This window comes from Anguilla rostrata, chromosome 9, assembly GCF_018555375.3.
Source record: "Anguilla rostrata isolate EN2019 chromosome 9, ASM1855537v3, whole genome shotgun sequence".
In the NCBI taxonomy this organism is placed as follows: domain Eukaryota; kingdom Metazoa; phylum Chordata; class Actinopteri; order Anguilliformes; family Anguillidae; genus Anguilla; species Anguilla rostrata.
This window is the reverse complement of record NC_057941.1, coordinates 580,001-607,786: the sequence shown is the minus strand read 5'-3', so window position 1 is coordinate 607,786 and position 27,786 is coordinate 580,001. Positions and strand designations below refer to the sequence as shown.

At 48.2% G+C, this 27,786-nt stretch overlaps 2 protein-coding genes and 4 non-coding genes across 6 annotated transcripts; 5 read left to right on the top strand and 1 right to left on the bottom strand.

The window, feature by feature from the left end:
• Nucleotides 1-236: 236 nt before the first annotated feature.
• dkc1 (dyskeratosis congenita 1, dyskerin) lies at nt 237-9,219 on the top strand. The gene is made up of 15 exons (XM_064349606.1): nt 237-333; nt 1,499-1,560; nt 1,896-1,982; nt 2,352-2,443; nt 2,657-2,841; nt 2,934-2,998; nt 3,437-3,563; nt 3,948-4,078; nt 4,370-4,513; nt 4,666-4,786; nt 5,204-5,322; nt 5,669-5,772; nt 6,246-6,294; nt 7,012-7,209; nt 8,694-9,219. The coding sequence occupies exons 1-15, from the start codon at nt 276-278 to the stop codon at nt 8,754-8,756; spliced, it is 1,605 nt and encodes a 534-aa protein (XP_064205676.1). The 5' UTR covers nt 237-275; the 3' UTR covers nt 8,757-9,219.
• On the top strand, nt 2,046-2,253 carry LOC135264361 (small nucleolar RNA SNORD17). Its single transcript, XR_010332681.1, has one exon. It is a non-coding gene; the product is annotated as a small nucleolar RNA SNORD17 (small nucleolar RNA).
• On the top strand, nt 2,499-2,575 carry LOC135264341 (small nucleolar RNA SNORD83). Its single transcript, XR_010332663.1, has one exon. It is a non-coding gene; the product is annotated as a small nucleolar RNA SNORD83 (small nucleolar RNA).
• LOC135264352 (small nucleolar RNA SNORA36 family) lies at nt 4,129-4,265 on the top strand. The gene has a single exon (XR_010332673.1). It is a non-coding gene; the product is annotated as a small nucleolar RNA SNORA36 family (small nucleolar RNA).
• On the top strand, nt 4,832-4,908 carry LOC135264340 (small nucleolar RNA SNORD83). The gene has a single exon (XR_010332662.1). It is a non-coding gene; the product is annotated as a small nucleolar RNA SNORD83 (small nucleolar RNA).
• Nucleotides 9,220-10,429: 1,210 nt separating the features above from the next.
• Nucleotides 10,430-27,657, bottom strand: mpp1 (MAGUK p55 scaffold protein 1). The gene is made up of 12 exons (XM_064349607.1): nt 27,095-27,657; nt 18,896-19,024; nt 17,960-18,038; nt 17,676-17,765; nt 17,065-17,129; nt 15,459-15,655; nt 14,910-15,016; nt 13,746-13,826; nt 13,566-13,646; nt 12,347-12,549; nt 11,718-11,792; nt 10,430-11,619 (listed from the first exon to the last, which is right to left on the bottom strand). Exons 1-12 carry the CDS (start codon nt 27,215-27,217, stop codon nt 11,443-11,445), a joined length of 1,407 nt encoding a protein of 468 aa, XP_064205677.1. The 5' UTR covers nt 27,218-27,657; the 3' UTR covers nt 10,430-11,442.
• Between the last annotated feature and the right edge of the window lie 129 nt (nt 27,658-27,786).

Sequence of the window (27,786 nt, the reverse complement as noted above, 5' to 3'; positions counted from 1 at the left end):
ATCAGGGTGGAAAAGGGAACCGTCTTATTTTTTATCGTTGAATTGATCATCCATGACGCAATCCGTAAAATGACGATGGTTTATAACCACAGACATTTTTTATACAGTTCTCTACTTCATACGATGAATAACAGCCAACCAAAGGAAGTCCCTCTAGTTTGACAATAGCACCCCCACTCGTCGAAAAGGGAAATGGTAAATATTCCTGTGACGCTTCTGATAGCGATGTCTCGCGGTATGTTGGTTCGGGATGTCCTGAAAATAGGCATGCGCAGATGTACCCACGTGTCTCCTCTTTCCAGAGTCGCACTGTGAAGATGGCGGACGGAGAGAGTAAGTCTGCGTGTATTTTCCCGTTTTAACTCTGTAGCAAGACATTTCATGCAAATGTACTCATCTACAATGGTGTATATTTTAAGTTAACTAAAATAGCTAGCTAAAATCACATGCATTTAATTGTGTAGGAATGTATGTGGTTTCAAGATATACGTACCTGGCTTTACGGGGGTAAAATGGTATGGCAGCGTGGGTGAAAACCCGGCTAACGATACTGGGTAAAAGAAATCCAGTTGGACACAAACGTTGTATTTACCTAGTGAACTATCGTCTAGCAGTCTAACTGACATTTTCTTTAAATCGTGTAGGGTATGTTTAGGTTTAGTGCTTCTTGATGTAACAGTCTGCATATATAGCTAAATCGCCAATCACAACTAGGTAGCTTGCGAGGGCTAACTCTTAGATTACACATTTGTTGTTTTCTATTTAGGTATTGGTCGTGGAGCTTGCGGGCCCTGACCCATTATCTAATTTGTTAGTTGTCTTATTTGTTTTATTCTGTTTTTAACCAAAATTATACCCACTCATTAACGATACAACGGTCGTGAAACTTTGTGGCGCGCCAAATAACTATAACGCTGGACTGGCTAAGTTTGCTATATGAACTAACATCAGTTTAGTAAATCGGGGGGGAAAAAATCCGAAACGCTGTTCGCACATATTACTTGACTGAATGGGCGTACAGTATAGCTATCGGCTAGCTAGCGGTAGCCGCAGTTCCCCACGTGCTTGCAGAACCTGCCACGTGGTTGTTGGTAGCGGGATAAGGGCATTTGTCGGTGAATTATCTACACACCGGATGTCGAATATCCATGCTAATAATATTACCCGCTCACTGCAACACATCTTGTAATCTACTTCCACTTGAAAGTAACTTTTTACGATGTCAGACCGTGCACTTAATATCCATTAAGTTGATAGCGTAAGTACGTCTCGTTGTTAAATGATAAAACCAGCGTTGCACTTGGATTGGCACAAGCCGCGTGCTGCTGGGCTGCCCTGTCCTAACGGCTAACAGGATATTTGTTTTGAAGACCAAGTGACCGGTTTACTTGAGCTAGGCCGCCCTCTGTGCGTACTGCTCGTGGGTCAGGGCAGCAGAAGTCCCACGTGCTGCTGCATGACTGATGGACTTAGCCGCGCAATTCCCCTCTTTTCCTAGTTGCCTCAGCGAAGAAGCACAAGAAGAAGAAGGAAAAGAAAGTGGCTGATGATGAAGTGGGGGTAAGGCGCTGTTCTTATGCTGTTGGAACCTTAACTTAACACCCAGATATCGACTAAATGACATTTAATCTGTCTGTGCCATTTTGTATTTTCGTACTTGGCAGATCACTGTTTTTAGCCTTTTCCAATCTTGACTGGAGTAAAAGGATTGGATTATGACCTGCTTATATATCCATTAGGTGTTATGTTTTTTTAAACCTGGGTATTAATTGATATAAATATGGAGGTACGAGGTTGAGGTGGGGATGCCTAATGGGGGATCACAGATGAAGTGATTGGTTGTGCTTTTGTGGGAATTGAGTGTGTTGATGCAGTTTCCTCCTTGTGCACTGCAGGACATCCAGGAAACGGGTGATTTTCTCATCAAACCGGAGTCTAAGGTTGCCAGCCTGGACACATCTCAGTGGCCTCTGCTGCTGAAGGTATTTTTAATCCACATTTCTTTAACCGGCTGTTCATCCTCTCTCCACTAGGGGGAGCCGTGTGTGAAATGATGAAGGTGTTTATCCATTCTCTGAGTGCTGCTCGCCTGCTCTCTGCAGTGTTCGGGTCTGTTCTAGGCCCGAGCGTTTTGGCTGCCCCCCCCACTGCGTACCTCCAGTGTTTTACTGGGGGTTCTGTGGCTGGGGGCGGGGGCCAGGGCGGGGATAGTGGGTGTAGCAATCGCAAAGACGAGTGTAAACTCCTGATCACAGACTTGTGTTGTGCAAACGCATGACATGTGGGAACGTGTGGAGCCGAGTCTGAAGGGTCCTCCTTAACTGGAGCCGTTTTGATTTCTGTCTGTGCAGAACTTTGACAAGCTGAACATTAGGACAGCTCATTACACCCCTCTGCCGAATGGCTCAAACCCTCTGAAGAGGACCATCCAGGACTATGTCAGGTAACATTTCTGCTAAAATGTGGCGTACCTTTGCCCTGGTAATATGTACTGGACAGCCACATGATGAACTGAGATAATTTGAGCACTTTTGTGCGAAGATGACCAGTTATCTATCACCCTTTTCTGATGGCTACACCACAAAGGGGATTTCGATGGCCTCGTGTTGTAGGCATGCTGTACCTAACCCCCCCCCTGGTAATGTGTGCCCTGCAGGTCCGGGTTCATTAACCTGGACAAGCCGGCCAACCCGTCCTCCCACGAGGTGGTGGCGTGGATCCGCCGCATCCTGCGGGTGGAGAAGACGGGGCACAGCGGCACGCTGGACCCCAAGGTGACGGGCTGCCTGATCGTGTGTGTGGACCGGGCCACCCGCCTGGTCAAGTCCCAGCAGAGCGCAGGTAAGCCTCGCCCCCCCCGTGTGGGACCCCCCCTCTCTGCAGTCTTGCACACAGTAAACGCGGCCCCTCCTGACTGCTCTTGTCTCTTCCAGGCAAAGAGTATGTGGGAATTGTTCGGCTGCACAATGCGCTTGAGAACGAGCACCAGTTAGCCAGGGTAAGTGTGCCGTGCCAAGCTGTGCCACGTGTGTGCCACGCTGTACCCTGCTCAGTACTTAGCGCTTTTTTATAATGTTATGGTAGATCTTACCATGCCTTGGATGTCTTTACTCCTGTGAAACTGCTTGGATTGCAGTGGAATAGTTTAAAAGCCGCCTGAGCTGAATGTGTGTAAAGTATGTGAAGTGATGAAGCTGTTTATCCATTCTCTGAGTGCTGCAGGCTGTAGGGGGCGCTGTGGTCTGTTCTGGACCTCAGCCCCCCTTCTCCTGCCCCCCGGCTGCTGCCTCAGTGTTTTACTGGTGCAGGTGGCTGTGGGGGGTGGGAGCAGGCCTGCAAGAGCAAGACGAGAGCAACCTGCTGATCACATACAGACATGTGTGGTGGGGGTGGGGGGGTGGTGAGGCCGGCCTAACTCTCTGTCCTTTGGCTCCAGGGTCTGGAGACGCTGACGGGGGCCCTGTTCCAGAGACCCCCCCTCATCGCCGCGGTGAAGAGGCAGCTGAGGGTGCGCACCATCTACGAGAGCAAGCTCATCGAGTACGACCCCGAGAGGAGACTGGGTAAGAGCTGAGTGACCCCCACAGCATGCTGGGTAAGAGCTCAGAGCACCACCCCCAGAGCATGCTGGGTAAGAGCTCACAAATGTGCTGTCTGCCTTGCCTGATTAGAAGACCCTGACCTGAGCCAAGCCGAGATCTGATTGGTCTCATTTTCTCTTATCGCTGGGAAATTTGGAAAGCACTGTAATTGGAGACCCGGTAGTTTGCTGGCGTTACTGAAAAGTTAATATAGGAGGGAAAGTAAGAGGATCAGATGTAGAATGTAAGTAACGTATTTACAGACGTAACATGAATGAGTATCTGTTGAGTACGTTGAGTGCTGTTGCTGTGATGCTGTTGGCGCTGGTGTCGGGAATGAGGCTGGCTTCTGCTCCTGTTCCTCAGGCATTTTCTGGGTGAGCTGTGAGGCCGGGACCTACATCCGGACGCTGTGCGTGCACCTGGGGCTCCTGCTGGGCGTGGGGGGGCAGATGCAGGAGCTGAGGAGGGTGCGCTCCGGAGTTTTGGGTGAACGGGTAAGGGTCCCGCGCTGCTCTCCTGGTGGTGCTGTTGCTCTGGTTATTTGGTCCAAAGTGTTGAGTTCAGTTCCGGGCATTCTCCCCGGTCCTGGTAATTTAACTTTGGCACAGGAGATGGCTGGAGTGCAGGGTTTGTTGGTGAAGTAGTCGTCTGCGCCATTTTGCCCCACTCCTGCCTACATGCGTGTTTGCCGTCATGTTTCTGTGAAGTTCTGCATTTAACACACTGGCCTGAGCTCAGTTTGCTCAGGATTCACTCCTAATGCCCCCCTTCTCCTCCTGTCCCAGGACAACATGGTGACGATGCACGACGTGCTGGACGCCCAGTGGCAGTTCGACCACAACAAGGACGAGACCTACCTCCGGCGGGTCATCTATCCCCTGGAGAAGCTGCTGGTGTCCCACAAGCGCATCGTCATGAAGGACAGTGCGGTGAGTGGGCTGGGGCAGTGGGGGGGCCGTCGGGGGGGGAGGGGGGGGCAGGCGCGCCGCCAGGTCCTGCTCAGGTCTGAGAGATGGCTGGAGGGGTGTGCTGTTGACGCTGCTTTCGGGATGTGGAGTGACTCTCTTGCTTTGACCTGCAGGTGAATGCCATCTGCTACGGCGCTAAGATCATGCTGCCGGGCGTCCTGAGGTACGAGGACGGGATCGAGGTGAACCAGGAGATCGTCATCATCACCACCAAGGGAGAGGCCATCTGTCTGGGTAAGGCTGGCACGCCTCTCACCACGATCCAGACCTGTTCTGCCAGCCACATGATGTGAAGTAGACTGCAGTAGCACTCAGTGCAAAGATGACCAGTGATCTATCACCCCTGACTGATGGCTGTGCAGAGCAGGTGTAGAGTATGGGGCCGAGCTCCAGTCCTGGACACCTGCAGACCTGCGCCCTCAGCTGGGCTAACTCAGCCTGCGCCTCCGGGCAACTGCGACCCGGCCCCAGACTGGAGGTAAACCTGCAGACGGCCCTCGGGCTGGAGTTAACCTGCAGACCCTCGGCCCCAGGATGGAGTACCTGCACCTGCTCAGGACTGAGTTAAGCGCCCTGCGGCCTCGTAGGTTAACTGGACGTGGTTTGCCTGCCTTGAGAGCGTGCGTGTCTGACGAGATTTGGTCCCCTCAGCCATCGCCCTGATGACCACGGCGGTGATCTCCACCTGTGACCACGGCGTGGTGGCCAAGATCAAGAGGGTCATCATGGAGCGTGACACCTACCCTCGCAAGTGGGGGCTGGGACCAAAGGTACAGACAGCCGCCATTTTGCTCGCTCGCTGGTTATTGTTGCATGTAAAGTTTTATTGGACGTGTTGTTAAACTGAACAGATTGTATACCGTAGTTGACAGCTTTTGTGCTGAGGCAGTCTTTACATCACAGGCATTTAGCAGACGCTCTTATCCAGAGCGACTTAGTCAACATTTACGTAGCATTTACATTGTGTCTATTCATACAGCTGGATATGTAGTGAAGCAATGCTGGTTAAGTACCTTGCTCAAGGGTACAATGGCAGTGTCCTGTCTGGGAATTGAACCTGTGACCTTTAGGTTACCAGACCAGCTCCTTACCCGTTATACTGCACTTCCCTCCCAGGCCAGTCAGAAGAAGATGATGATCCAGAAGGGTCTGCTGGACAAACACGGGAAGCCCAACGGCAGCACCCCGTCTGACTGGAAGGAGGGCTATGTGGACTACAGGTGCGTGCGCTGAACGGCCGGGGTTTGGGTCTGGAGGGGGTCCTGGGAGGGGGTTTGGGGACAGAGAGAGTCCTAGCAGGGGTAGGATGGCAGGGGTTTGGGGAGGTGGCGGGGTAGAGTGCTGTACCCGCAGACAGTTATCCCTTTTCTGTCTCTGTGACTTTAGAGGGAGTCAGTCTGCAAAATCAACTCGCAGATTTCAGACGTGTTCACAGAGCATTCAGTGCAAGTTGGACTTCTGATTTTTGTGTACATTGCCTGTATCAGGAGAAGACGGTCCCCTCAGTGTGCCTCTGCTGCCCCATAGTGGTGGGTTAGAGAACATGCAGATGTGTTAAACATGTGGTGTTTCATGGTTTAGTTTTCCTCACCCTTGTTCTGGAATGAAGAAAGTGTGAAATGCAGACTTTTGTTTTGCTGTGTTTGAGTTCTGAGAGAGTAGAGACTAATTTTTAAGTTTAATCTTATTTCAGCACACCAAAGCCAGCTGCTGCCGCCCCACAGACTGCACAGCCCCCCAAGGTGAGCAGGAAGGGCTCCTCAGGTGTGACCTGCCCATTTCAACCATGGCAATGGCTGCCCTGTGGGTGGCCCCAAAACGCTCACTGTCCAGTGTTTCCACTGGGTCCAGTGTTGAATGGCTGTGTTTGCACTGGGTCCAGTGTTGAATGGCTGTGTGTGCACTGGGTCCAGTGTTGAATGGCTGTGTGCACTGGGTCCAGTGTTGAATGGCTGTGTGTGCACTGGGTCCAGTGTTGAATGGCTGTGTTGGCACTGGGTCCAGTGTTGAATGGCTGTGTTGGCACTGGGTCCAGTGTTGAATGGCTGTGTTGGCACTGGGTCCAGTGTTGAATGGCTGTGTTGGCACTGGGTCCAGTGTTGAATGGCTGTGTTGGCACTGGGTCCAGTGTTGAATGGCTGTGTTGGCACTGGGTCCAGTGTTGAATGGCTGTGTTGGCACTGGGTCCAGTGTTGAATGGCTGTGTTGGCACTGGGTCCAGTGTTGAATGGCTGTGCTGGCACTGGGTCCAGTGTTGAATGGCTGTGCTGGCACTGGGTCCAGTGTTAAAGGGCTGTGCTGGCACTGGGTCCAGTGTTAAATGGCTGTGCTGGCACTGGGTCCAGTGTTAAATGGCTGTGTTGGCACTGGATCCAATGTTGAATGGCTGTGCTGGCACTGGGTCCAGTGTTAAATGGCTGTGCTCGCTCGAGTGACTGACCGACTCGTTTGTTTATCAGCGGAAGCGAGAGGCCAGTGACAGCGACAGTGACGCAGGCTCACCTGCGGCCACACCTGCCACCTCGGTGCCCAGCACTCCAAAGTCTGACGGAGAGATCAAGAAGGAGAAGAAGAAAAAGAAGAAAGAGAAGAAGCTGAAAACTGAAGAGGCAACTGAAGAGGCAACAGAGGAGGCAGCTGCAGAGACCACGACAGAGGTGGGCAGGGGCTTGAGGTGTTGGGTGGCGGGTTCGGAAATGACGTGTGGGGGGTGTGTGGTTATGGATATGTGGGGTGGGTGGTTATGGATGTGACGTGCTGGGTGGGCAGTTGGGGTTATGGATATGACTTGTGGGTGGTTAGGGTTATGAATATGACGTGTGGGGGGTTTGGGTGGTTATGTTTATGACGTGGTGGGTGGGGGCTTATGGATATGACGTGTGGGGTGGTTGGTTATGGATATGTGGGGTGGGTGGTTATGGATGTGATGGGTGGTTGGTTATGGATATGAGGTGTCGGGTGGGTGGTTATGGATATGAGGTGTCGGGTGGGTGGTTATGGATATGAGGTGTGGGGTGGGGGTTATGGATATGAGGTGTGGGGTGGTGGTTATGGATATGAGGTGTGGGGTGGGTGGTTATGGATGTGAGGTGTGGGGTGGGTGGTTATGGATGTGATGGGTGGTTGGTTATGGATATGAGGTGTCGGGTGGGGGTTATGGATATGAGGTGTGGGGTGGGTGGTTATGGATATGAGGTGTGGGGTGGGTGGTTATGGATATGAGGTTGGGGTGGGTGGTTATGGATATGAGGTGTGGGGTGGGAGTTTATGGATATGAGGTGTGGGGTGGGAGTTTATGGATATGAGGTGTGGGGTGGGTGGATATGGATGTGATGGGTGGTTGGTTATGGATATGAGGTGTGGGGTGGGGGTTTATGGATATGAGGTGTGGGGTGGTTGGTTATGGATATGAGGTGTGGGGTGGGTGGTTATGGATATGAGGTGTGGGGTGGGTGGTTATGGATATGAGGTGTGGGGTGGGTGGTTATGGATATGAGGTGTGGGGTGGGTGGCTATGGATATGAGGTGTGGGGTGGGTGGCTATGGATATGAGGTGTGGGGTGGGTGGCTATGGATATGAGGTGTGGGGTGGGTGGCTATGGATATGAGGTGTGGGTGGGTGGTTATGGATATGTGGGGTGGGTGGTTATGATATGAGGTGTGGGGTGGGTGGTTATGGATATGAGGTGTGGGGTGGTGGTTATGGATTGATGGGTGGGTGGTTATGGATATGACGGCTGGTGGGGTTGGTGGTTATGGATATGAGTTGTGTGTGGTTGGTTATGGATATGATGGTGGTGGGGGGTTTGGGTGGTTATGGATATGAGGTGTGGGGTGGGTGGTTATGGATGTGATGGGTGGTTGGTTATGGATATGAGGTGTGGGGTGGGTGGTTATGGATGAGGTGTGGGGTGGGTGGTTATGGATATGACGTGTTGCCGCAGACGGTTATCCCTCTCCTGCCTGCGTGAGTGGCGTTAGAGGGAGTCAGTCTGCTACATCACAGGGGGCTGCAGCTCAGTCCAGCGTGGGCTCGTCCTGCATTGGCTCCTGGAGTCCCCGACACCCGCGTCCCGCACGCGTGCAGTCGGTCACGGGCTTAGATCTGGCCTTTCTTAATGTGGTACTTTCCGGTGTGCAGGCCGGGGAGAGCGTCAAGAAGAAGAAGAAGAAAAAGAAGCAGAAGGAGGCGGAGAGCGAGTGAGGTCGTGTGACTGACTGTGGTGACGCGGCGTAGCAGAACGCTCTGGACTGTTAGCCTCCATGAGGAGAGCGTGAGCGCGTCGCAGCGCACATCTGTACAGACGTCGGCCCGGAGGAGTCCCCCCCCACCCCCCCCGCTCTTCTCTTCAGAGCTGCGTTTGTTTCGGTTCTCTCGGGGGGGGGGGGCACTTCTCAGTGGTCATGGCCGACGCAGACTGTTCAACATCCCTTTTTTTTTTTTTTTTTTTTAACTTGTTTTGATCTTTTAAAACTTCTCACCCCTTGCTTAAGTCTGTAATTTTTTTTGGGGGGGGGGGGCACCCTACTATTGCGTGTGCAGACATGCTGATGGCGGAGGGTCTTATTTTTGTATTGTAAATAAGTGGCAGTAAAGTCGGGTGAGTCTTCAGTGGGCAGAAGTGTAATCATGAAAATTAATATGCCAACAAAGGATTTTTTATCTACTCGTGGCTCTTTGATTTTTTGTCTAGAAGTTTACTGTGAATAACCACACATTATTGCAGATGGGGGTGGGGGGTGCTGTTGCCTAGGAACAGTGTTTTCTGTTTAAATGAGCACGCACACATACATTTGGCACTTTGTGGGTTTTCTAGTGTTGCGACATTGTGCATTTGGTCAAAAACCCTGACGTCTCTAGATCTTACAGGAAGTTTGGTCTTTCGATCACGTGCAGATGGGAACTATGAACCAGACAAAAACTTGTCTTTCACTGCAGTCATTTTCCATTTTAAGACCTTAAGCAGTTGCTTTGTGAATAAAACTAGGAAGACTGCTCACGTGGATCCAGTCGCTACAGGAAGGGGTTTGTGCAGCTGGGGACATGGAAGCACGTGCTGTGAGAGCGCCTGTTTTAGCCGCACTGCAGGATGCACCCGACCCGGCTGAGTGACGTTCGCCACACGCCCCTCTGTCCTGCTCAAACAGGAAGCTGCTGAGGCTGCACTTCTGATCAGATCAGCTCTCAGGCGATCGCTTCAGGTTCATTTAGCTTATCTGTGGCTGCTCAGAATGCAGTAAAGATCAGAGTGCATTCGCTGGCTAATCTGCCCTTTATCTGAATGAGCAATAAAGCCCTGCCTGACTAATGTTTCCAGACCAGCGAGGACAGGAGTGCGTTAACTGTGATAACCAAGAGCCAAAGTATCAGTTCCACTTGCGTACATACAATATCCATAACAAGCCTGAAGAGAAACTCTTGCCTCAGTAAGCCTATAAAACCAGGGAGTGTCGCTTAATTTCCCGAAGGTGACTAGCAGGTGATTCCCTCAGGAGATCCAGTCCTCAGTAGGTGGATCTTTTGCGGAAGTTTGTGGCTGAGTGGACCATGCCCAGCACACTGGTGGTAGACCTTGGTAGAGTGGGCTGTTTGGGATTTGGCAGTTCAAGCACTAGCCACTGAAGAATCAAGTGTTTTGTTAATTTGTCTGCTTTGAAGCCATAAATCCTGATTCATTTGAAATGGAGAGCAGTACTGAGTTTTTGGAGTATGCAACCGTGTTCAGTGTACAACCTCTGGGACAAGCAAGTCCACCCGCATTTTTCAGATAACCAGGACAGGTGTTTGTAGAGGAGCTCTGTTGAGCTCCTGGCCAGTTTCCCTTGAGGGGTTTTGAGAAGGAAGCGTACTTGATTGACACATGAATGACACACAAGTTCAGGTTAAGGGAGCTTTTTAATAAAGTCTAAAAGTGCCTTGCATTCAGACATGAGGTATGTTTTGTTACTGTTTGAGTTGATTTTAGATCGATGAAAACCAGATCATTAAAACAATGTGTGGTTAGTTGACATACATTGTCCCCTGTATTCTCAGATCATTTGATCAAATTCTTATTTACAGTGGATGTTATGGCGTTTTCCTTCACGGAGGCAAAGGAACGTGATGAATCCCTGTCGTACGATTATTAATTTCACAGTAGTGGTCCTCTTTGCATTGCTCAGATAGAAACAATCATGCCTTTACTTAGTGGGAAACAGATCTGTATAATAATGTGGATGAAATTAATCAACACTTAAAGCTCTCAGCTCAACAGCCAGCAAACGCACAACGTTCTCTCAATGTTGCTGCCATGCAGAGGCAATGTTGTACAGCATTCACAAAATACTCCAGCAACATTGCGAGAACATTTTGTCTTAGCTGGACTAGTATTTACTAGCGTGCTGTTGAGTTCACACATGGAGTATGCATATCTGAAATGGAATAATGGCCTGGGTATTGCTTCTGTGTGATCCCAGGGGTTTAAGGTGCCAAACTCCTCAGTGACGTTTACATGTTAACATGAAGGGCTGCCGCCCAGGAGATCAGTTTGCACATTCGTGGTTCTCGTGGGGGGGCGGGAGAGAGATATTGCACCAGCCGGGATGGTCAGTAGACCCAGGACACGGGGGCTTTGAGTGGGGCGGTCAGTAGACCCAGGACACGGGGGCTTTGAGTGGGGTGGTCAGTAGACCCAAGACACGGGAGCTTTGTGTGGGGCGGTCAGTAGACCCAGCACACGGGGGCTTTGAGTGGGGCGGTCAGTAGACCCAGGACACGGGGGCTTTGAGTGGGGCGGTCAGTAGACCCAGGACACGGGGGCTTTGAGTGGGGCGGTCAGTAGACCCAGCACACGGGGGCTTTGAGTGGGGCGGTCAGTAGACCCAGCACACGGGGGCTTTGAGTGGGGCGGTCAGTAGACCCAGGACACGGGGACCCACTGCGGGGTGGAGGTCACGCGCTCGATGGCTTCTTCCAGACCCTTCACTGTCTCATCCACGTCGTTGTTCACCAGGATCAAGTCGAAGTGGTGCCCGTAAGTGGCGAGAATGGCGTCTGACTCCCTCTGGATGGAGAGAAGGGACTCGGACTGCGGAAGAGGGGAAAATCGTGAGGTGCAAACCGATCAAAATTCATATTGCGTCATATTTATACTGCGGATAAAGACATTCGCTCAGTTAGGCTCACCTGAGTTGCCGTGTCAGTGGGGGCGATGAACACCACAAGGGGCGCAAACTCTGCCGTCCGGATGATCTTCAGAGTCTGGAAAACAGAAACGCGTCCGCTCAGCTAGCTGCTGATTGACAGCTACGAACGCTTTACTTTTAAGATTAAACGGACGAATTAGCAGGATAATACTAAATCTTATTTTATTCGTGGAAAGATTTGTAAAACCGCAAGTGTTCAGTAACACGAACGTGGCTCATTCTGAACTGTGAAGGAAGGATGGAAGAGGAGGTATGGCAGTGTTTCCCCACAGATCAAGCTTAGTGGTTATAATCATGGTGGAACTAATCCATCAAACCAGACGTGCTTTCACTTTTACAGCCTTCTATATGGCTTTAATCTTCGCGTGTTAGTTGTTCTGGTTATCGTAGCATTGTGAGTTACATTCAAAATGACATTTTGTCTGATGTTTGCTTATTGCGTATGAATAGTTGTTTCCCTGAACAGTAGATTGTGTGGTGTGGGGACGGTGTAACCTCCTGCGTCTGCAGTCTGGCTGCTGGTTGGGGCCTACCTGCGGCTCCAGGGCCTAACTGCGGCCCCAGGGCCTACTTGTGGCTCCAGGGCCTACCTGTGGCTGCAGGGCCTACCTGTGGCTCCACGTCCAGCAGGGCCATCTTCCCCTGCTCGTGGATCTTCCAGATGGTTTCTAGTTTGGTGCCGAACATGTTGCCCCCGAAGCTGCCGTACTCCAGCAGCTGGTTTTCCGTGATGCACTTGGTCATGACCTCATTGGAGATGAAGAAGTAGTCCTTTCCATCCTCCTCCTCCTTCTTCTGAGGCCTCGTCGTGTCTGCCGGCGCAGAAACTTGTTACCATTAGACTCTCGTTACCGTTAGACTCTCGTTACCGTTAGACTGGTGTTACCGTTAGACTCTCGTTACCGTTAGACTGGTGTTACCGTTAGACTCTCGTTACCATTAGACTCTTGTTATCGTTAGACTCTCGTTACCGTTAGACTCTTGTTATCGTTAAACTCATGTTACTGTTAGACTGGTGTTACTGTTAGACTCTCGTTACTGTTAGACTAGTGTTACTGTTAGACTAGTGTTACTGTTAGACTCTCGTTACCATTAGACTGGTGTTACCGTTAGACTAGTGTTACCGTTAGACTAGTGTTACTGTTAGACTGGTGTTACCGTTAGACTCTCGTTACCGTTAGACTCTCGTTACCGTTAGACTAGTGTTACCGTTAGACTGGTGTTACTGTAAGACTGGTGTTACTGTTAGACTCTCGTTACCATTAGACTGGTGTTACTGTTAGACTGGTGTTACTGTTAGACTCTCGTTACCATTAGACTGGTGTTACCGTTAGACTGGTGTTACCGTTAGACTGGTGTTACTGTTAGACTCTCGTTACCGTTAGACTGGTGTTACCGTTAGACTCTCCTTACCGTTAGACTCTCCTTACCGTTAGACTCTCGTTACTGTTAGACTGGTGTTACCGTTAGACTGGTGTTACTGTTAGACTGGTGTTACTGTTAGACTCGTGTTACCGTTAGACTGGTGTTACCGTTAGACTGGTGTTACCGTTAGACTAGTGTTACCGTTAGACTGGTGTTACCGTTAGACTGGTGTTACCGTTAGACTAGTGTTACCGTTAGACTGGTGTTACTGTTAGACTCTCGTTACCGTTAGACTCTCGTTACCGTTAGACTAGTGTTACTGTTAGACTGGTGTTACTGTTAGACTAGTGTTACTGTTAGACTGGTGTTACTGTTAGACTAGTGTTACTGTTAGACTGGTGTTACTGTCGGCCAGATGCCCGCTGCGCCTGAACTGAACAGCGCTGTGAAAAGCTTCACTCACGTGGCGTGGGATAGGCAAACTTCTCGGGGTATTTTGTCAGCAGGGTGCTTTTGATGTGGCTCCTTCCGACCCCCGGGGCACCTGGACACACAGGAAGTGAAGCGGTGTGAAGCGGGGGTCACGCGCGTGCGCCGCATGCTAGCGTGTCGCCCTCGGGGGCGGGTATTGCCCTGAACTCACCAATCAGAACCAGAGTTTTTCTGTTGAAGGCGGGAAGCTGCACCACTTCTTCATAGGAAATCACATCCAACTGGTCAAAAACTGGGGGGACATTTTACACAAGTTGAGCTGAAGGGAAGTACCACAGAGTACATATCTAAAACAGCACTGATTTAGAAAAAACTATTTATTTATATAAAACAGCACTGATTTAGAAAAAACTACTTATTTATATAAAACAGCACTGATTTAGAAAAAACTACTTATTTATATAAAACAGCACTGATTTAGAAAAAACTACTTATTTATATAAAACAGCACTGATTTATATAAAACAGCACTGATTTAGAAAAAACTACTTATTTATATAAAACAGCACTGATTTAGAAAAAACTACTTATTTATATAAAACAGCACTGATTTAGACAAAACTACTTATTTATATAAAACAGCACTGATTTAGACAAAACTACTTATTTATATAAAACAGCACTGATTTAGACAAAACTACCTATTTATATAAAACAGCACTGATTTAGAAAAAACTATTTATTTATATAAAACAGTACTGATTTAGATAGAACAACTGATTTATATAGAACAGCACTGATTTAGAAAAAACTACTTATTTATATAAAACAGCACTGATTTAGACAACTATTTATTTATATAAAATAGTACTGATGTATATAACACAACTGATTTAGATAAATATACTGATTTATATAAAATGGTATTGATTTAGATGTTCATCTGCCATCTTTAGTTAATAGATATTAATAGATTAATAATATTGCCAAATTGCCTTTCAGCAATAGTTATATATGGATATGCCAGTTTAGTAATATATATCAAAACCATTACCATTATTCAAATAATTCAATTCTAAACTACCTATAGATAATTATGTATATAATATATACAATATTATATATAATACAGTCAATGCACATCATATAATATATAATATAATAGTTTTATCAACAAACGTTTTAGTGTGGTGCTGTTATAAAATGAATAGTTTACTTTTTCTTTCTTTCTTCTTTTACTGATTTAAAAGGGACAAGTACAGATAGCACTGCTGCATGTGCTGTGCAGCATTTATTGCCAAAGCTAATTTGCAGCACTCCTTAAAAATAAGAGCTCCCCCTCGGTTCAGGCCTGACCCCCCTCCCTCGCACTCACTGGAGCTGTGCTTGGCCAGGTACTTGTCTTTGCATTTCTTCTTCTTTCCAAAAGGGCTGCAGGACTGGCTGCCTGTGGAGGAGGACCTGGGTTTGCTGGCCACACGCCTGAGAGAAGAGAGGGAGGGGTGGAGAGAGAGAGAGAGGGAGAGAGAGGGAGAGAAAGGGAGAGAAAGGGAGAGAGGGAGGGTGGGGGAGGAAGGGAGAGGATGAGAGAGAGGGAGAGCAAGAGGGAGGGAGGGCCTGAGTGAAAAAGACCACCACAACTGCAATGAAATGCATGAGAATGCTTCGGCCACAGGAAGTGAACTCAGGTTACTGGATTCCTGACTTCCTCTCAAGATACAGGGTCTCCTGCCCATAGCCACAGGAGCTAAGAAAGGCCTTGGCCGATGTTCAGACACAATGTGCAGCTTGTGCTGTTCAGGACTTGCTGTAAATAAAATTTGATATCATTTTCAAATGAGAAATTAATTTGAGAAGAAGAAATCTCCTAAGTTGGAGCAGCCCGTCTGGCTTTTCCTCAGCAGGCGTCTGTGTTGGAACGTACCATTCCTGTAACTCGGGGGAGGGAATGAGGCCGGCGTAGTCGGCAGCGGAGCTGTCCACCCTTCCCTGCCACCAGTTCGGGTCCTGCTTGTTGATGATCTGAATGATGTCGCCCGTTTTGAACTTAAGCCCCGCCTCCTTGCACGGAATGAGGTCATCCTTGGTGGGCTCGTAGTCAAACTGAGCCCTCATGTACATCTGCAGATAAAACACAGAGCAGCTGAACAGACACAGGCTCTGCAGAGAAGCCCGACCCCCTGCCAAGCGTGGGGTGAAATGGACGCGTGTGAGAGCGCTGTGGAATCTGACGGGCCGGATGTCTCGCTACGCCAAAGTCTGCATTCCCGCCATTTATCCGGCTCCTCTCAGCCAACGCAGCCAGCGGCTCGTGTGCGGCCTGTACGGCTGCTTTGAGTGGAAAGAGTGGCCTGTACGGCTGCTTTGAGTGGAAGGAGCGGCCTGTCAGGCTGCTTTGAGTGGAAGGAGCGGCCTGTACGGCTGCTTTGAGTGGAAGGAGCGGCCTGTCAGGCTGCTTTGAGTGGAAGGAGTGGCCTGTCAGGCTGCTTTGAGTGGAAGGAGTGGCCTGTACGGCTGCTTTGAGTGGAAGGAGCCAAATTTAACCTCTAATAGTTAGTCTACTCTAGTGAGAACTAAATAGTCTACTCACTAATCCATGATTATTAACATTTATCATTTTAGACAGCATATAACTAAATGGCAAGACAGGAAGAAACATCCAGATTGGATTGTGAGCATGTAATGTCACATTTTTAACAGTAGTTAAGAATAAAAAAATGAGGTGAACAGGCCATTCAGCCGATCTTGGTTGGCCGTTTGGATTCCTGTTCAGCAGAACATGGGCAAACCTTTCCCCCGGAGTCACAGTGATTCACCTGCTTTAAGGTTTAAAAAGGCTTTCGCTGCTTCCACAGGACAGATTTGCACAAAAGGGGAAAAACTGTTCAAACAGAAACTTAATTACTAGTTATTATCACAATGACAGTATGAAAAAGATCTGAGACTTAAAGACTGCCATCACTTGCCACACTGTTCAAATGTGTTTCCATTATCCTGCAATTACAGATGGACTTCACAGGCTCAAAATATCCCCATATTTAAAAATATCCTCATATATTTGAGGAATATTTACTTCAAATGTATTTGGTCTTACTTAACATTTAAAATATTTGAACAATAACACTAACGAAGCAAATTAGATTTGGATCAGAATGTGCCATGTTATCAGCACACACTAAGTAGCCATGTGGTGATGTAATGGGGAAAGATTAATTTACAGAACCATGACCAGGCTCGTTATAGCACAGTATGACCAGCAGATGGCAGGATGAAACACATTCTCCATGTGTTTCCAGTTAGATTAGCAAAGCTAAAAGCTAATGGGCTATGGAAACTACTACTGGCATCTACTGATTGGATATTCACCTGGGTCTTTCATTGGCTTAGAGCAGGATGGGCCTGACGGGAACAGATTTGCTTTAATTAAGGGTTGCAGCAGTTCTTCGTTATGCAAAAATTCACCTCACACACATCCTGGTAAAGCCAGTGTCATGTAGGCAGCTGAGGGGTCGACAGTTAGGTGTGATTACCTCACAGACGAGAGAGCGGATTTGCTGTTTGGGGATGATCTTCATGGTCACAACCCCGTCTGTGTCTTTCTGCAACAGATTAGAGAAAACCAACAATGTAGCACACTGCATTACTAAACCCAGAGTACATCAGCTTTAACGTATTCCATCTTTGGATATCCTCGCCTGAACCCCAGTGCGGATAGTACCAACACTAAAGAAAATTAAACTCAGTATGATAAGGACCAAAATATAGATTTATCCCATATGATCTAGCTTCTTGTGTAATATTTTAAAATATGTTTTCCTGCAGGGGACAGACTGTAGGGGACAGGCTCTGTAGGGGACAGACTGTAGGGGACAGACTCTCTAGGGGACAAACTGTAGAAGACAGACTTTGTAAAGGACAGGCTCTGTAGGGGACAGAAATTGTAGGGGACAGACTGTAGAAGACAGGCTCTGTAGGGGACAGACTCTGTAAAGGACAGGCTCTGTAGGGGACAGAATCTGTAGGGACAGCCTGTGTAGGGGACAGAATCTGTAGGGACAGACTCTGTAAAGGACAGGCTCTGTAGGGGACAGAATCTGCAGAATAAGTTCTATGCTGCTCTTTCTAAGCGAAGAGCCCAGACTTGCCAGGATCTTCTGCAGCTGGTCCACGGTGTGGTTGGCCACACTCTTCCCGTTGATCTCCGCGATCTCGTCCCCTTCGTGCAGCGACCCTGGGGATCCAGAGGAGACGCATCACAGACTCGACCACATGACCATGCCCAAACAGGTAACACACAAACTGGGATTTTTAATGACTGAACACAGCATCTCTCCTCCTGAGGATGATACTAACAGCTAACTGATCAGGGTGTGTTCAGTACACGAGGATGAGACCCCTGCTGGCTGAACGCGGTGTGTTCAGTACCTTGTCGGTGTACCATGCCTCCGTGCAGGATTCTGGCCACTGTGCACCTCTGCTTCTCGTTTAATTTAAGCGTCACCCCCTGCAGAAAGGGAACAAGATGGAGGCTGTACAGCACTGGAAAAATTACAGCGTGTGGCAGCTGGTATCCCAACAACAGAAACCGTGTTTCCAAAACATGATCGTCCTACATCTTATTTTTATCAAAAATGTTTATGATACTTGTGCCAATGTGGGTTTATTACTGAACTGCAAAACAAACTGCAACCCAAACTATCCCAGTACAAATGCAATACAAGCAGTTAAAAAGTCATATAAAAGTGTGTCTGTTGACCCAAGCGCAACAGTAGCCAAATGTAAAGGAGAAACTGAGTTTCAAAGAGAACTGTAGATCTTTTATAACAGATTCAGTGAGAGAACTGTAGGTTCTGAGTGTTCATTACTGAGATTCAGTTTGAGAACTGTACGTTATGAGCTTCTGTAACACATCCAGTGAGAGAACTGTAGATCGTTTATAACTGAGATCCAGTGAGAGAACTGTAGATCGTTTATAACTGAGATTCGGTGAGAGAACTGTAGATCGTTTATAACTGAGATTCAGTGAGAGAACTGTAGATCGTTTATAACTGAGATCCAGTGAGAGAACTGTAGATCGTTTATAACTGAGATTCAGTGAGAGAACTGTAGATCGTTTATAACTGAGATTCGGTGAGAGAACTGTAGATCGTTTATACTGAGTCGGAGAACTGAGTTGTAACATTCGTGAGAGAACTGTAGATCGTTTATAACTGAGATTCGGTGAGAGAACTGTAGATCGTTTATAACTGAGATCCAGTGAGAGAACTGTAGATCGTTTATAACTGAGATTCGGTGAGAGAACTGTAGATCGTTTATAACTGAGATTCGGTGAGAGAACTGTAGGTTAGGAGTGTTCATTACCATGGGTTCAGAGGGAGACTTTTCAAAGGCCACCTCGCGTATCTTGGCCAGCTCCTGGCCGTTGCTGATCTTGGTGCTGCCGTTGGTGTACACCTCCTCCCCCTTGGCCTCGTAGGTCTGCATGCTCACCTGTGAAGAGCCACCAATGTTGACGTGTACAGAACAATCTAGAACAATCTAGAACAATCTAGAACAAACAACCCGTTCTGTCACCTGCAGGCCCCATCGGTAGAAACACCTGCGCAGGTAATCAGTCACATGCAGGGTCTGTTAAACTGATTAACACTAACCAGCGAGCGAATGATTATTAACACTCCTGGAGAGAGTGAGGAGGTACACAGGGTCTGTTAAACTGATTAACACCAACCAGCGAGCGAATGATTATTGACACTCCTGGAGAGAGTGAGGAGGTACACAGGGTCTGTTAAACTGATTAACACTAACCAGCGAGCGAGTGATTATTAACACTCCTGGAGAGACAGTGAGGAGGTACACAGGGTCTGTTAAACTGATTAACACTAACCAGCGAGCGAATGATTATTGACACTCCTGGAGAGAGTGAGGAGGTACACAGGGTCTGTTAAACTGATTAACACTAACCAGCGAGCGAATGATTATTAACACTCCTGGAGAGACAGTATGTCTCTGAGGAGGTATATCTGATCTAATCTGAGTCTGAGATAAGTTTAAACCCCTCATATAGCGAATTCAAGTTGGCTAAACTCAGGACACTCGATTGTTTAATTTAACCGAGCCTTCGCCGAGTACGAGTGTAAAACACCATGTGACACATTTATTTTCCCCAAGGGAGAATCTCCGCTTGCCGCCTTAAAAACACTGAAAATTACAGACAGCATTTCAGTGCGTACGCAGTGGCTTTAATGCATCGAATAACAGGATTTTTTTGTCTCCTTAGTCATGATCGTGAGTAAGCACTTTACAGCTGAATATTAAAGCTAATTATGAAGCACCTAACTGGGGAAGATTATGAACAGCTAGAAAAACTCAGTCATGTAAATTTAAGGAATAATATTGTTCCAGATATTACAGACCCTTAAAAACAGAGGGTTTGTGGAATGTCAGCAAACAGTATAAAAATGATTATTTTTACCACTGTGACAGATTTATAACTGTGACAAATTTGTATATCTGTATGTTATGTGAGTTGCAGCTCTGTGTGGTTTTATAATAGAAGTTTATTTTCAAAAACTGGTTTCCTTTTTTACCGGAGCCTTGCTTAATTTCACCTCTGACTGTCGTTTCACTGGGAAAGGCCTTCACACGAGTCCAAGCATCTCTGTTTAATTGCACTATTGACATCTGCTCAGAGTTAAAAATTAACTCCCCATTTTTAACACCTCATTAGGCCAAGACAACCCAGGCCAGTGACCCAGAGAGCACAATGTAAGGTTGCTATGGACACAGATAATCATCACGTGTAGGCCCGAGGGCAGTACTTATATTCAAGGAACCATACTGATATGAAAAAACACATCCATCATAAAAATTAATGTGCCTGTTACATTTACAACAGCAGCGCCGATCTCCCGCTGGGTCAGCTGTCTGCTTCCAGAGACCAGATACCAAACACAAGGGCCCAGGGAGAGAAGAACTTTTTGTCACTTTGTGTCTGAAATGACATTTTAATAGTGCACATATACAGTGCAGTCCATAAGTATTAGGACAGTGATGCAATTTGTATTCTTTTGGCTCTGTGTTCCAGCACATTGCTTTAAATTTAGGGAATTTTCAACCATATCAGGTGAAATGTGCCAGAATTAATGCCCTTCTTATACACAGTCCCCCAACTCTGGGGATTTTCAAGACTAGGCTTGATACAGTGTTAGTTACTATGTAGTCTGTAGGTAAGCGGAGCACTAATTTACTTAGGAAAATGGCGAGCATCGTTGTAATTACACAGTTGGCTGCTCAGCTGTGTCCCGAGCACCACCCTGCCCTGCCGCACTCCCACCCCCACCGTTTACATTTGAAGAACTAAACGGTAACGCATCTTTCCCAATATAATGGCACGGTTACTCACAGACATCCACAGACCCTGTTCTGCAGTTTCATTAAAAACTACTTTCTACAGAAGTAACTGTGTATATCTGCGCTGAGACTCAGCTAAAGCATGCTGGTACTCTGAAGCGCAGAGTCAGCACTGTCCGCCCAGAGGGAGTGGGGGGGTGGGGGGGGGTACTTCTGCAAGGCCTGGCCCAAGGAACCCTCTGTAGAAACCCATGATAGAATCTGTTATGGGGAGAGATTAAGAGAGAGCCAAGCTGCCAGTGAAGTGTTCAAACATAGCTCAAACAGAAACACACCACATTTCAATGGAGTTTAAATTACAACCCCCCCCGCCCTCCCCCAAACAGACAGAAAACAAGCAGCAGGCTGAGTGCTGAGAGCCAGCAGCCCTTATGTTCCTCTTTCTGGGTCAAACTGAGCCAGAACAGCTCAGCCGAGGGACCTTCCCACCGGCCTCCTAAATCTGCTCCGCGGAACAATCTGGAGCTTTTGTTTCGGCGTGCCAATGGCCTGGAGTCACGAGCGCAGAGACCACGCCCACGCTCTTTACTCCCCAGCCAGCCCAGCCTGGAGAAGAACTGCTGAACCAAGGGAAACCACTGCAGAAAAATAACCCAGCGCAATGACTCAGCTTCCCCACCTCAGCATTTAACCCAACGCAGCCCCACTGCTACAGCACAGAGAACTACAGCCCCACTGCTACAGCACAGAGAACTACAGCTCCACTGCTACAGCACAGAGAACTACAGCCCCACTGCTACAGCACAGAGAACTACAGCCCCACTGCTACAGCACAGAGAACTACAGCCCCACTGCTACAGCACAGAGAACTACAGCCCCACTGCTAACCCAAACCCAAGATCACTTCAAAATGACTGGAGGTGAACGATTACTCGAGTTTGGCGATGAGAAAGTCAGCCTTTAGGTTTTATCTTGCCGGGAATTACTTATTCATTCATATAGTTTATTTGGTAGGGACAATGCAAGTTTACATACTCTTACAAATGTGACTACACCCCAGCCAAAGAGTGTAAATCCAATCTGGCCAATCGCTGCAAAATAATTCACAGAATGAATCGTAGGACAGTGGTTCAGAGCAGCCGAACAGAGCTGAAATATCACAAGAGTAACTGACCCTGTGAGGAATGGGAAGCTAAACTAGAGCCTTCAGAATGCTGCTGGGTCACAACGAATCACAGGCTCTCCCCTTACAGCACGGTACTGTCCCCCTTAAGCCTCTGAATCGCTTACGGTGTGCTGCGTTAAAAAGCTGGCACAGGCGCACGTTCTGCTAATTCAGAGGCGCACGGTGGAGAGGAGCAGCTACTTCACGCATAATTGACTCTCGTGCAGCAGTTCCTCCCATGAGGGGGGGTGGGGGTGTCAGCAAGCAGCAGGGAATTGTGGTACATCAGGGCATTATGATTAGAGTAATGCACCAATGAGGTAAGCCGGGAACAACGGGCCAACATTTCATTCATCATAAATCACTGGAAACCTCTGCCCTCTGTTTGCCTGCACAGCTCATTTCAAGCAAAGTCTGCACAGGAAACACATGCACTGTGACACACACACACACACACACACACATGCTGTGACACACAGCCAGCACAGTGGGGACTGGGGCTCTATGCTCTGACTCTGACACACACACGCTGTGACACACACACACACACACACACACACACACATGCTGTGACACACAGCCAGCACAGTGGGGACTGGGGCTCTATGCTCTGACTCTGACACACACACGCTGTGACAACACACACACACACACACACACACACGCTGTGACACACAGCCAGCACAGTGGGGACTGGTGCTCTATGCTCTGACTCTGACACACACATGCTGTGACACACACACACACACACACACACACACGGACGGTCTGGCACTCTGCACTGCCTCGTGTTCATGTCGGACTTCCTGAGCTGAGCGGCTGTTCTGTCGCCGGGGTGTAAAAAGCACAGAATAAGCAGAGCACAGCTCGTCACAGACAGCGCAACACTCAAAGTCTGATCACACTCAGGCCACCTGATGTGAAAGTACACGCTGGTGATTCAGCGAAAACCCCCCCCCCCCTCCCAGGCCGGCTCGCCCACACGCACCCCACCCTGCCCTGAACGAGACTGTGGACTGAGGATGAGACGACACATCGCACACCACCGCAGAGAGCAGTCCAGCAGCGAGAGCTCCTCTCTGCTCCCGGGTAAGAGCCCGCGGGCCCGAGCCCAGGCTGTGAGTGTTCTGGGCCCGGCGTCTGCAGGATAAACAGGGTGTTTACGCTGTAATCCAATGCCCGTATTTACCAGCGCAGGCTACAGGAATAGCAGCAGCGGGGAGTCGCTGGGTCCGTCGCTCGCGGTGCTGACGTCTGCAGAAATCACATCCTCTTACTGAGGAAGCATTACAGCCCAGTGGCCAAACCAACAGGAGCCGGATACGGGCCTCAGTAAGGCCAGAGCTGGCCCCATCCCAGAGACGGCCTGATCCGGCAGAACAGTGCGGCATGGCCGTCTACAGATGTGCCCGCAGGATTACACCGCACACACTCACTACCTGCTTTAATCAGCCGTTCTGTTTTCCAGGAGGACCTTCCATAACAGTCTGAACTCTCATGGTATAGGACTGCTTTGCTCCTAATGAAATGCAGCTCCCAGGATTCCTAGTGAACTGAACGAGCCAGAAGGCGGGAGGAGCCAGCATCACCAGAACGCTCTGAGTAGATTCCTCTGTAAAATGCTGACCCATCCTGCTCGGGTGGGAGGGAACTCCGATCCTGATACGAAGCTCCAGTCCAGAGGTCAGCTGCTATCTCCAGTCGCCCAAGTCTTCTATGGCCAAATTGCCCGTGTCAGCTGAAGAACAGGCCGCCGTAGCACATTTCTACACCCCCAGATTACAGATATGCCAACTGTGCACATACTGATGCAGCCAAACCACAGTGCACTTCTGCTTGTCACCTTGGAAACTTAACAAGGTGACAGAATTACACTTGTTTGATTTATTGTTATCTGTAAGGAAATTCTTGTGCAAACAATTAAGCAATATTCAGACATATTTAATCATAGTATCAAACTTACCCTATCTGAAGAATACTTTAATGAGAAAAAAAGCATGTACTGTTGTTTATAATTGTTTTAGGAAACAATTGAACAGATGTGAGCTGATGCTTCAACAAATAAAGTGGAAGAGCAGAAGAGTAGAAGAGTGGAAGAGTGGAAGAGTGAATGAGTGAGAGTAGAAGAGTGGAAGAGTGAATGAGTGAGAGTGGAAGAGTGGAAGAGTGAATGAGTGAGAGTAGAAGAGTGGAAGAGTGAAGGAGTGAGAGTAGAAGAGGGATTCATTTATTGTTTTAAGATGAATACTGAATATCTATCACTGTGAATAATTGTAATGTTTTGGCCTCAAATGTCTGTGGTACCTGTCAAGCCGGACTTGAGACTTGACATCAAGGCCCAGCTAAAACTGCGCTGTTAATGGTATAACTGATAAACATGTACTCAGAGAGCTCAGGGTTGCAGTGTGAATGCCTTCTGCTGCCAGAACCATGTATACGTTTCCAAGTCACAAGAAACACACTTTCATTTCCCAAAACAGCACCTCCCATTAGAGAGGGAGGCACTTCGTCTTTTCTGAATTTCAAGAGTAGCGGCGCCGCACACAGCACCGGGAGAAACGGCATGGAAACCGTTCACTGCTGAGGACGTTTATTTAAAGGATTCAGCCTCTATTCTCTCATCGGTGGGACTTCCTCTTCCTGTGTGGCATCAGGAATTCTGGCAGACTTGAGCAGATCTGTCAGTGAGGCAGAACGGTGTACTGAGCACACAGTACTCCGATAAAGGGAACACACGGTCCCAGGGAAAAGCAGGAACGTGCGGTTTTAACAGACATCTGTGATGCGTTTTCACATCAGAAGGCTGGACATTTATAGTTGTTTTCCACTCGGCTAGCTTTTGACTCCGGATCGTTTTCTACTCTGTTTTTCTGACTCACGATTCTAAATGCAATAGAACTGCAGGCTAGAAGTGTATTTATTATTGGCCATTAGATGTGATTCCAGAATAAAAAGGGGCTGTGTTGTGTATGATATTGAAGAACATAGTTAAGAACAAAGACCCCCTCTGTCTGCTGACATGTAACCCGAGCCAAGCTGCAGAACAGGATTTCGCAATCTCTGTACCGAAGTCGCAAGGCACATGCTAACCGTATTGATCTGTGCAAAACACTCCGACTGCAGGCAGTAATTTAGACTACAGACCCCACAGCCCCCCAGGCAGGTGAAGGTTAATAGTCCTCCAGAGAGGGCGCAGTACTGCAGCCCTATGTCAGGCACACAAAGCCATAGTCCCTGCATCTGTGCCACCACTCCAGTCCTCACAATGTCCAGTCCTCACACTGTCCAGTCCTCACTATGTCCAGTCCTCAGGATGTCTGGTGCCATCTCATCAAAGAAATGACATCTTTCCGCCTTCTCTCTAGCTGGCGCTTGGCATTCCAGCATATAAAAATTATAGGCAGCATTAGTGCATAAGAGCTGTTTTTAGGGTGTTTTTTCAGGAGCTTGCTAAGCTTAACGTAAAGAGGGAAAGGGGAGAAGTGTTTCATTGTCTGATATTTGCTTATATGACACACACTCACACAGTCTCAATCACACACACTCAAACACACGCACGTACACACACTCACAAACACAATCACACACACACATAAGTTTCCCTGGAAACATTCCGTTTTCTTCCGTTCTTTCTTTCTGCTGAAGCAGCAGAGTTGTCAGACTAAACCCTGCTCCTTATTTAGCTCCCAGTGCTGGCTGTTCAGCGGGTAAATCTGAAGGAGTCAACAACAAACACTAACGGTGTTCCCACCCTACTTAGCCCTCAGCCCCAGGAGGCTCATTTTCAAAGCAACCGCAACCTGAAATTCCACTTAACGGAAAACAAAGGCTTATCCATCACCCGGCTGTTCACAGCCCCTGGGGCCTTGCGTTCTGCTGAGGGAGGAATACGAAAACCTCACACCAAAACACCGTCTAAACACTGCAGCGTCACCCAGACGGATGACGACAACAAAGTTTATTTAATGAAACCGCATTCTCAGTGCTTAATGTACTACTGACTATGGTCGGCATTTCCTAAAGGACAGTTAGAACTGCCGTCATAAACTGCCATATGTGGATGTTTTGAGTGACCTTCTGTTTCCTCTGATGCCTACAGGATCCATGCGCTGATTAGCTTCAGTGGTTGGGGGAGCCGCAAGCATTGCTGTCAACCCTCTCCGCCCGTTTGAGTGAGAGCCGAGAGCCTGGTGGGGGACGGGGGCCACATCGGTCATTACATTATTCGATAACGCGCACTACATTACTATCACAGGGTATTAGGAACTACAGCGCACTGACAGAGATAATTCCGTCGGCTGCATGCGATGGGAAAGGTTAAGAAGACGGAGCGCTGTCCACCCTGCTAACGCTAAACGACCTCACGGTGTTACTGGAATGTTTTGTCAATGTTGCGTGGCAGTGGCAGTACTCTGGTTTCACGCCAGTTCATTTCCACTTGACTTGCCAGCAGTACTTTGTAAACAAGTCACAGGTGGAGTTATCCTTCACAAATTAATGAACCATCAGACTAACTTAAAAAATAAATAAATAAATACATAAATAATCGTAGACCAGGAAAAACAGACTTCCTCCTTTCCATAAAAAATGTCTATCAAAATTACGACCCATATTGCTCTGTAATCTTGGATTTAACAAAATAAAGATTATTGTATTTTATTATTCATATTATTTATTAAAATATTATTATTATCTTTTTTTACAAGAACCTAAATTAACGCAAGTGTCAAAAACAGTGCACGCCAGATCATAGCCAAAGTTTTCTATAGAAACATTCTTTATCGGCTAAACCGGGTAGTTCCAGTACAGACCAGCGCATCTCGACCTTGCCAAAAGGAGTCGACGCACAGTACTGGATCCCTTTACGCATCATTGCTTGAGTATACCAGCAAGCTAGTACTCAATCATTCAATTATTCTACAAGTGGAAGTGGTGATAATCCAGATAGGCAAGAGTATAATTTATTTGAGGCAATTAACCACTGGTCGAGAAAACGCACAGAGAGGAAGTGGCTTAAAGCACACTTCAGCTCCAAAACATCTTACCTTCTCCGACTTCGGTTTGTTTTGCAGCAGTTGTTCCAGGTACAGGTCGGAGAGTGCCGTTCGGGCGCTGTTGACCCGCTCGAACACCACCGCCGGTTCGTTTTTATTAGATTTTAATGTCATCCTAACTGCTACAGCAAAACAGGGGTGCCCTTGCTCAAGCTCCGTAGGAGGCTGGCCAGGCGTCGCGGCGATGGAAAAGGGCCGATAAGGAGCCGCGGGCGTCTGATAAAGGCCGGCCTCGGGTAAAAGTCCTAAGTTCGGATCAGATCAGAGGTTGCGCTGCTGGCACACAACTGACAAAGCAAATAGACATTTATATGATGGAGGCGGTCGGGTTACCGCAGCTTCCTTAGAACAGTTACGTGCTGCTGACAAAGCTGGGGGAAGCTACCAAGGCTCCGGAAAGCGGGGGGCACAGCGCTACTGCGACGGGAGTGGACACGGTCCAGTGGGCTGGGAGCAGCTACTTCTGTTCCTGTCTATCCCGGGTTGTGTTTTACGTGAAGCACTGGAAACGCCGCACACCAGTAAAGCTCATTCATGTCCGGAAACAGCTCTCCCCCCGCCACCTACTGCGATGGTGTTTCCCGACAATATATCAGTAGCTGCTTATTTTTTAAACATGATGCAGCTGTGCTATTGCGCAATTATAGGACCAAGATCGAGGACTGTCGCAAAACATGAAGAGT

Coding starts and splice junctions, on each gene's coding strand:
- dkc1 (XM_064349606.1), top strand. CDS start 276: ATGTACCCACGTGTCTCCTCTTTCCAGAGTCGCACTGTGAAGATGGCG. Junction 3,564..3,947: donor CGACCCCGAGAGGAGACTGG/GTAAGAGCTGAG, acceptor CCTGTTCCTCAG/GCATTTTCTGGGTGAGCTGT. Junction 4,079..4,369: donor CCGGAGTTTTGGGTGAACGG/GTAAGGGTCCCG, acceptor CTCCTGTCCCAG/GACAACATGGTGACGATGCA.
- mpp1 (XM_064349607.1), bottom strand. CDS start 27,217: ATGACATTAAAATCTAATAAAAACGAACCGGCGGTGGTGTTCGAGCGG. Junction 13,827..14,909: donor CCTGGCCAAGCACAGCTCCA/GTGAGTGCGAGG, acceptor ATGTCCCCCCAG/TTTTTGACCAGTTGGATGTG. Junction 12,550..13,565: donor GTTTGCCTATCCCACGCCAC/GTGAGTGAAGCT, acceptor CTGCGCCGGCAG/ACACGACGAGGCCTCAGAAG.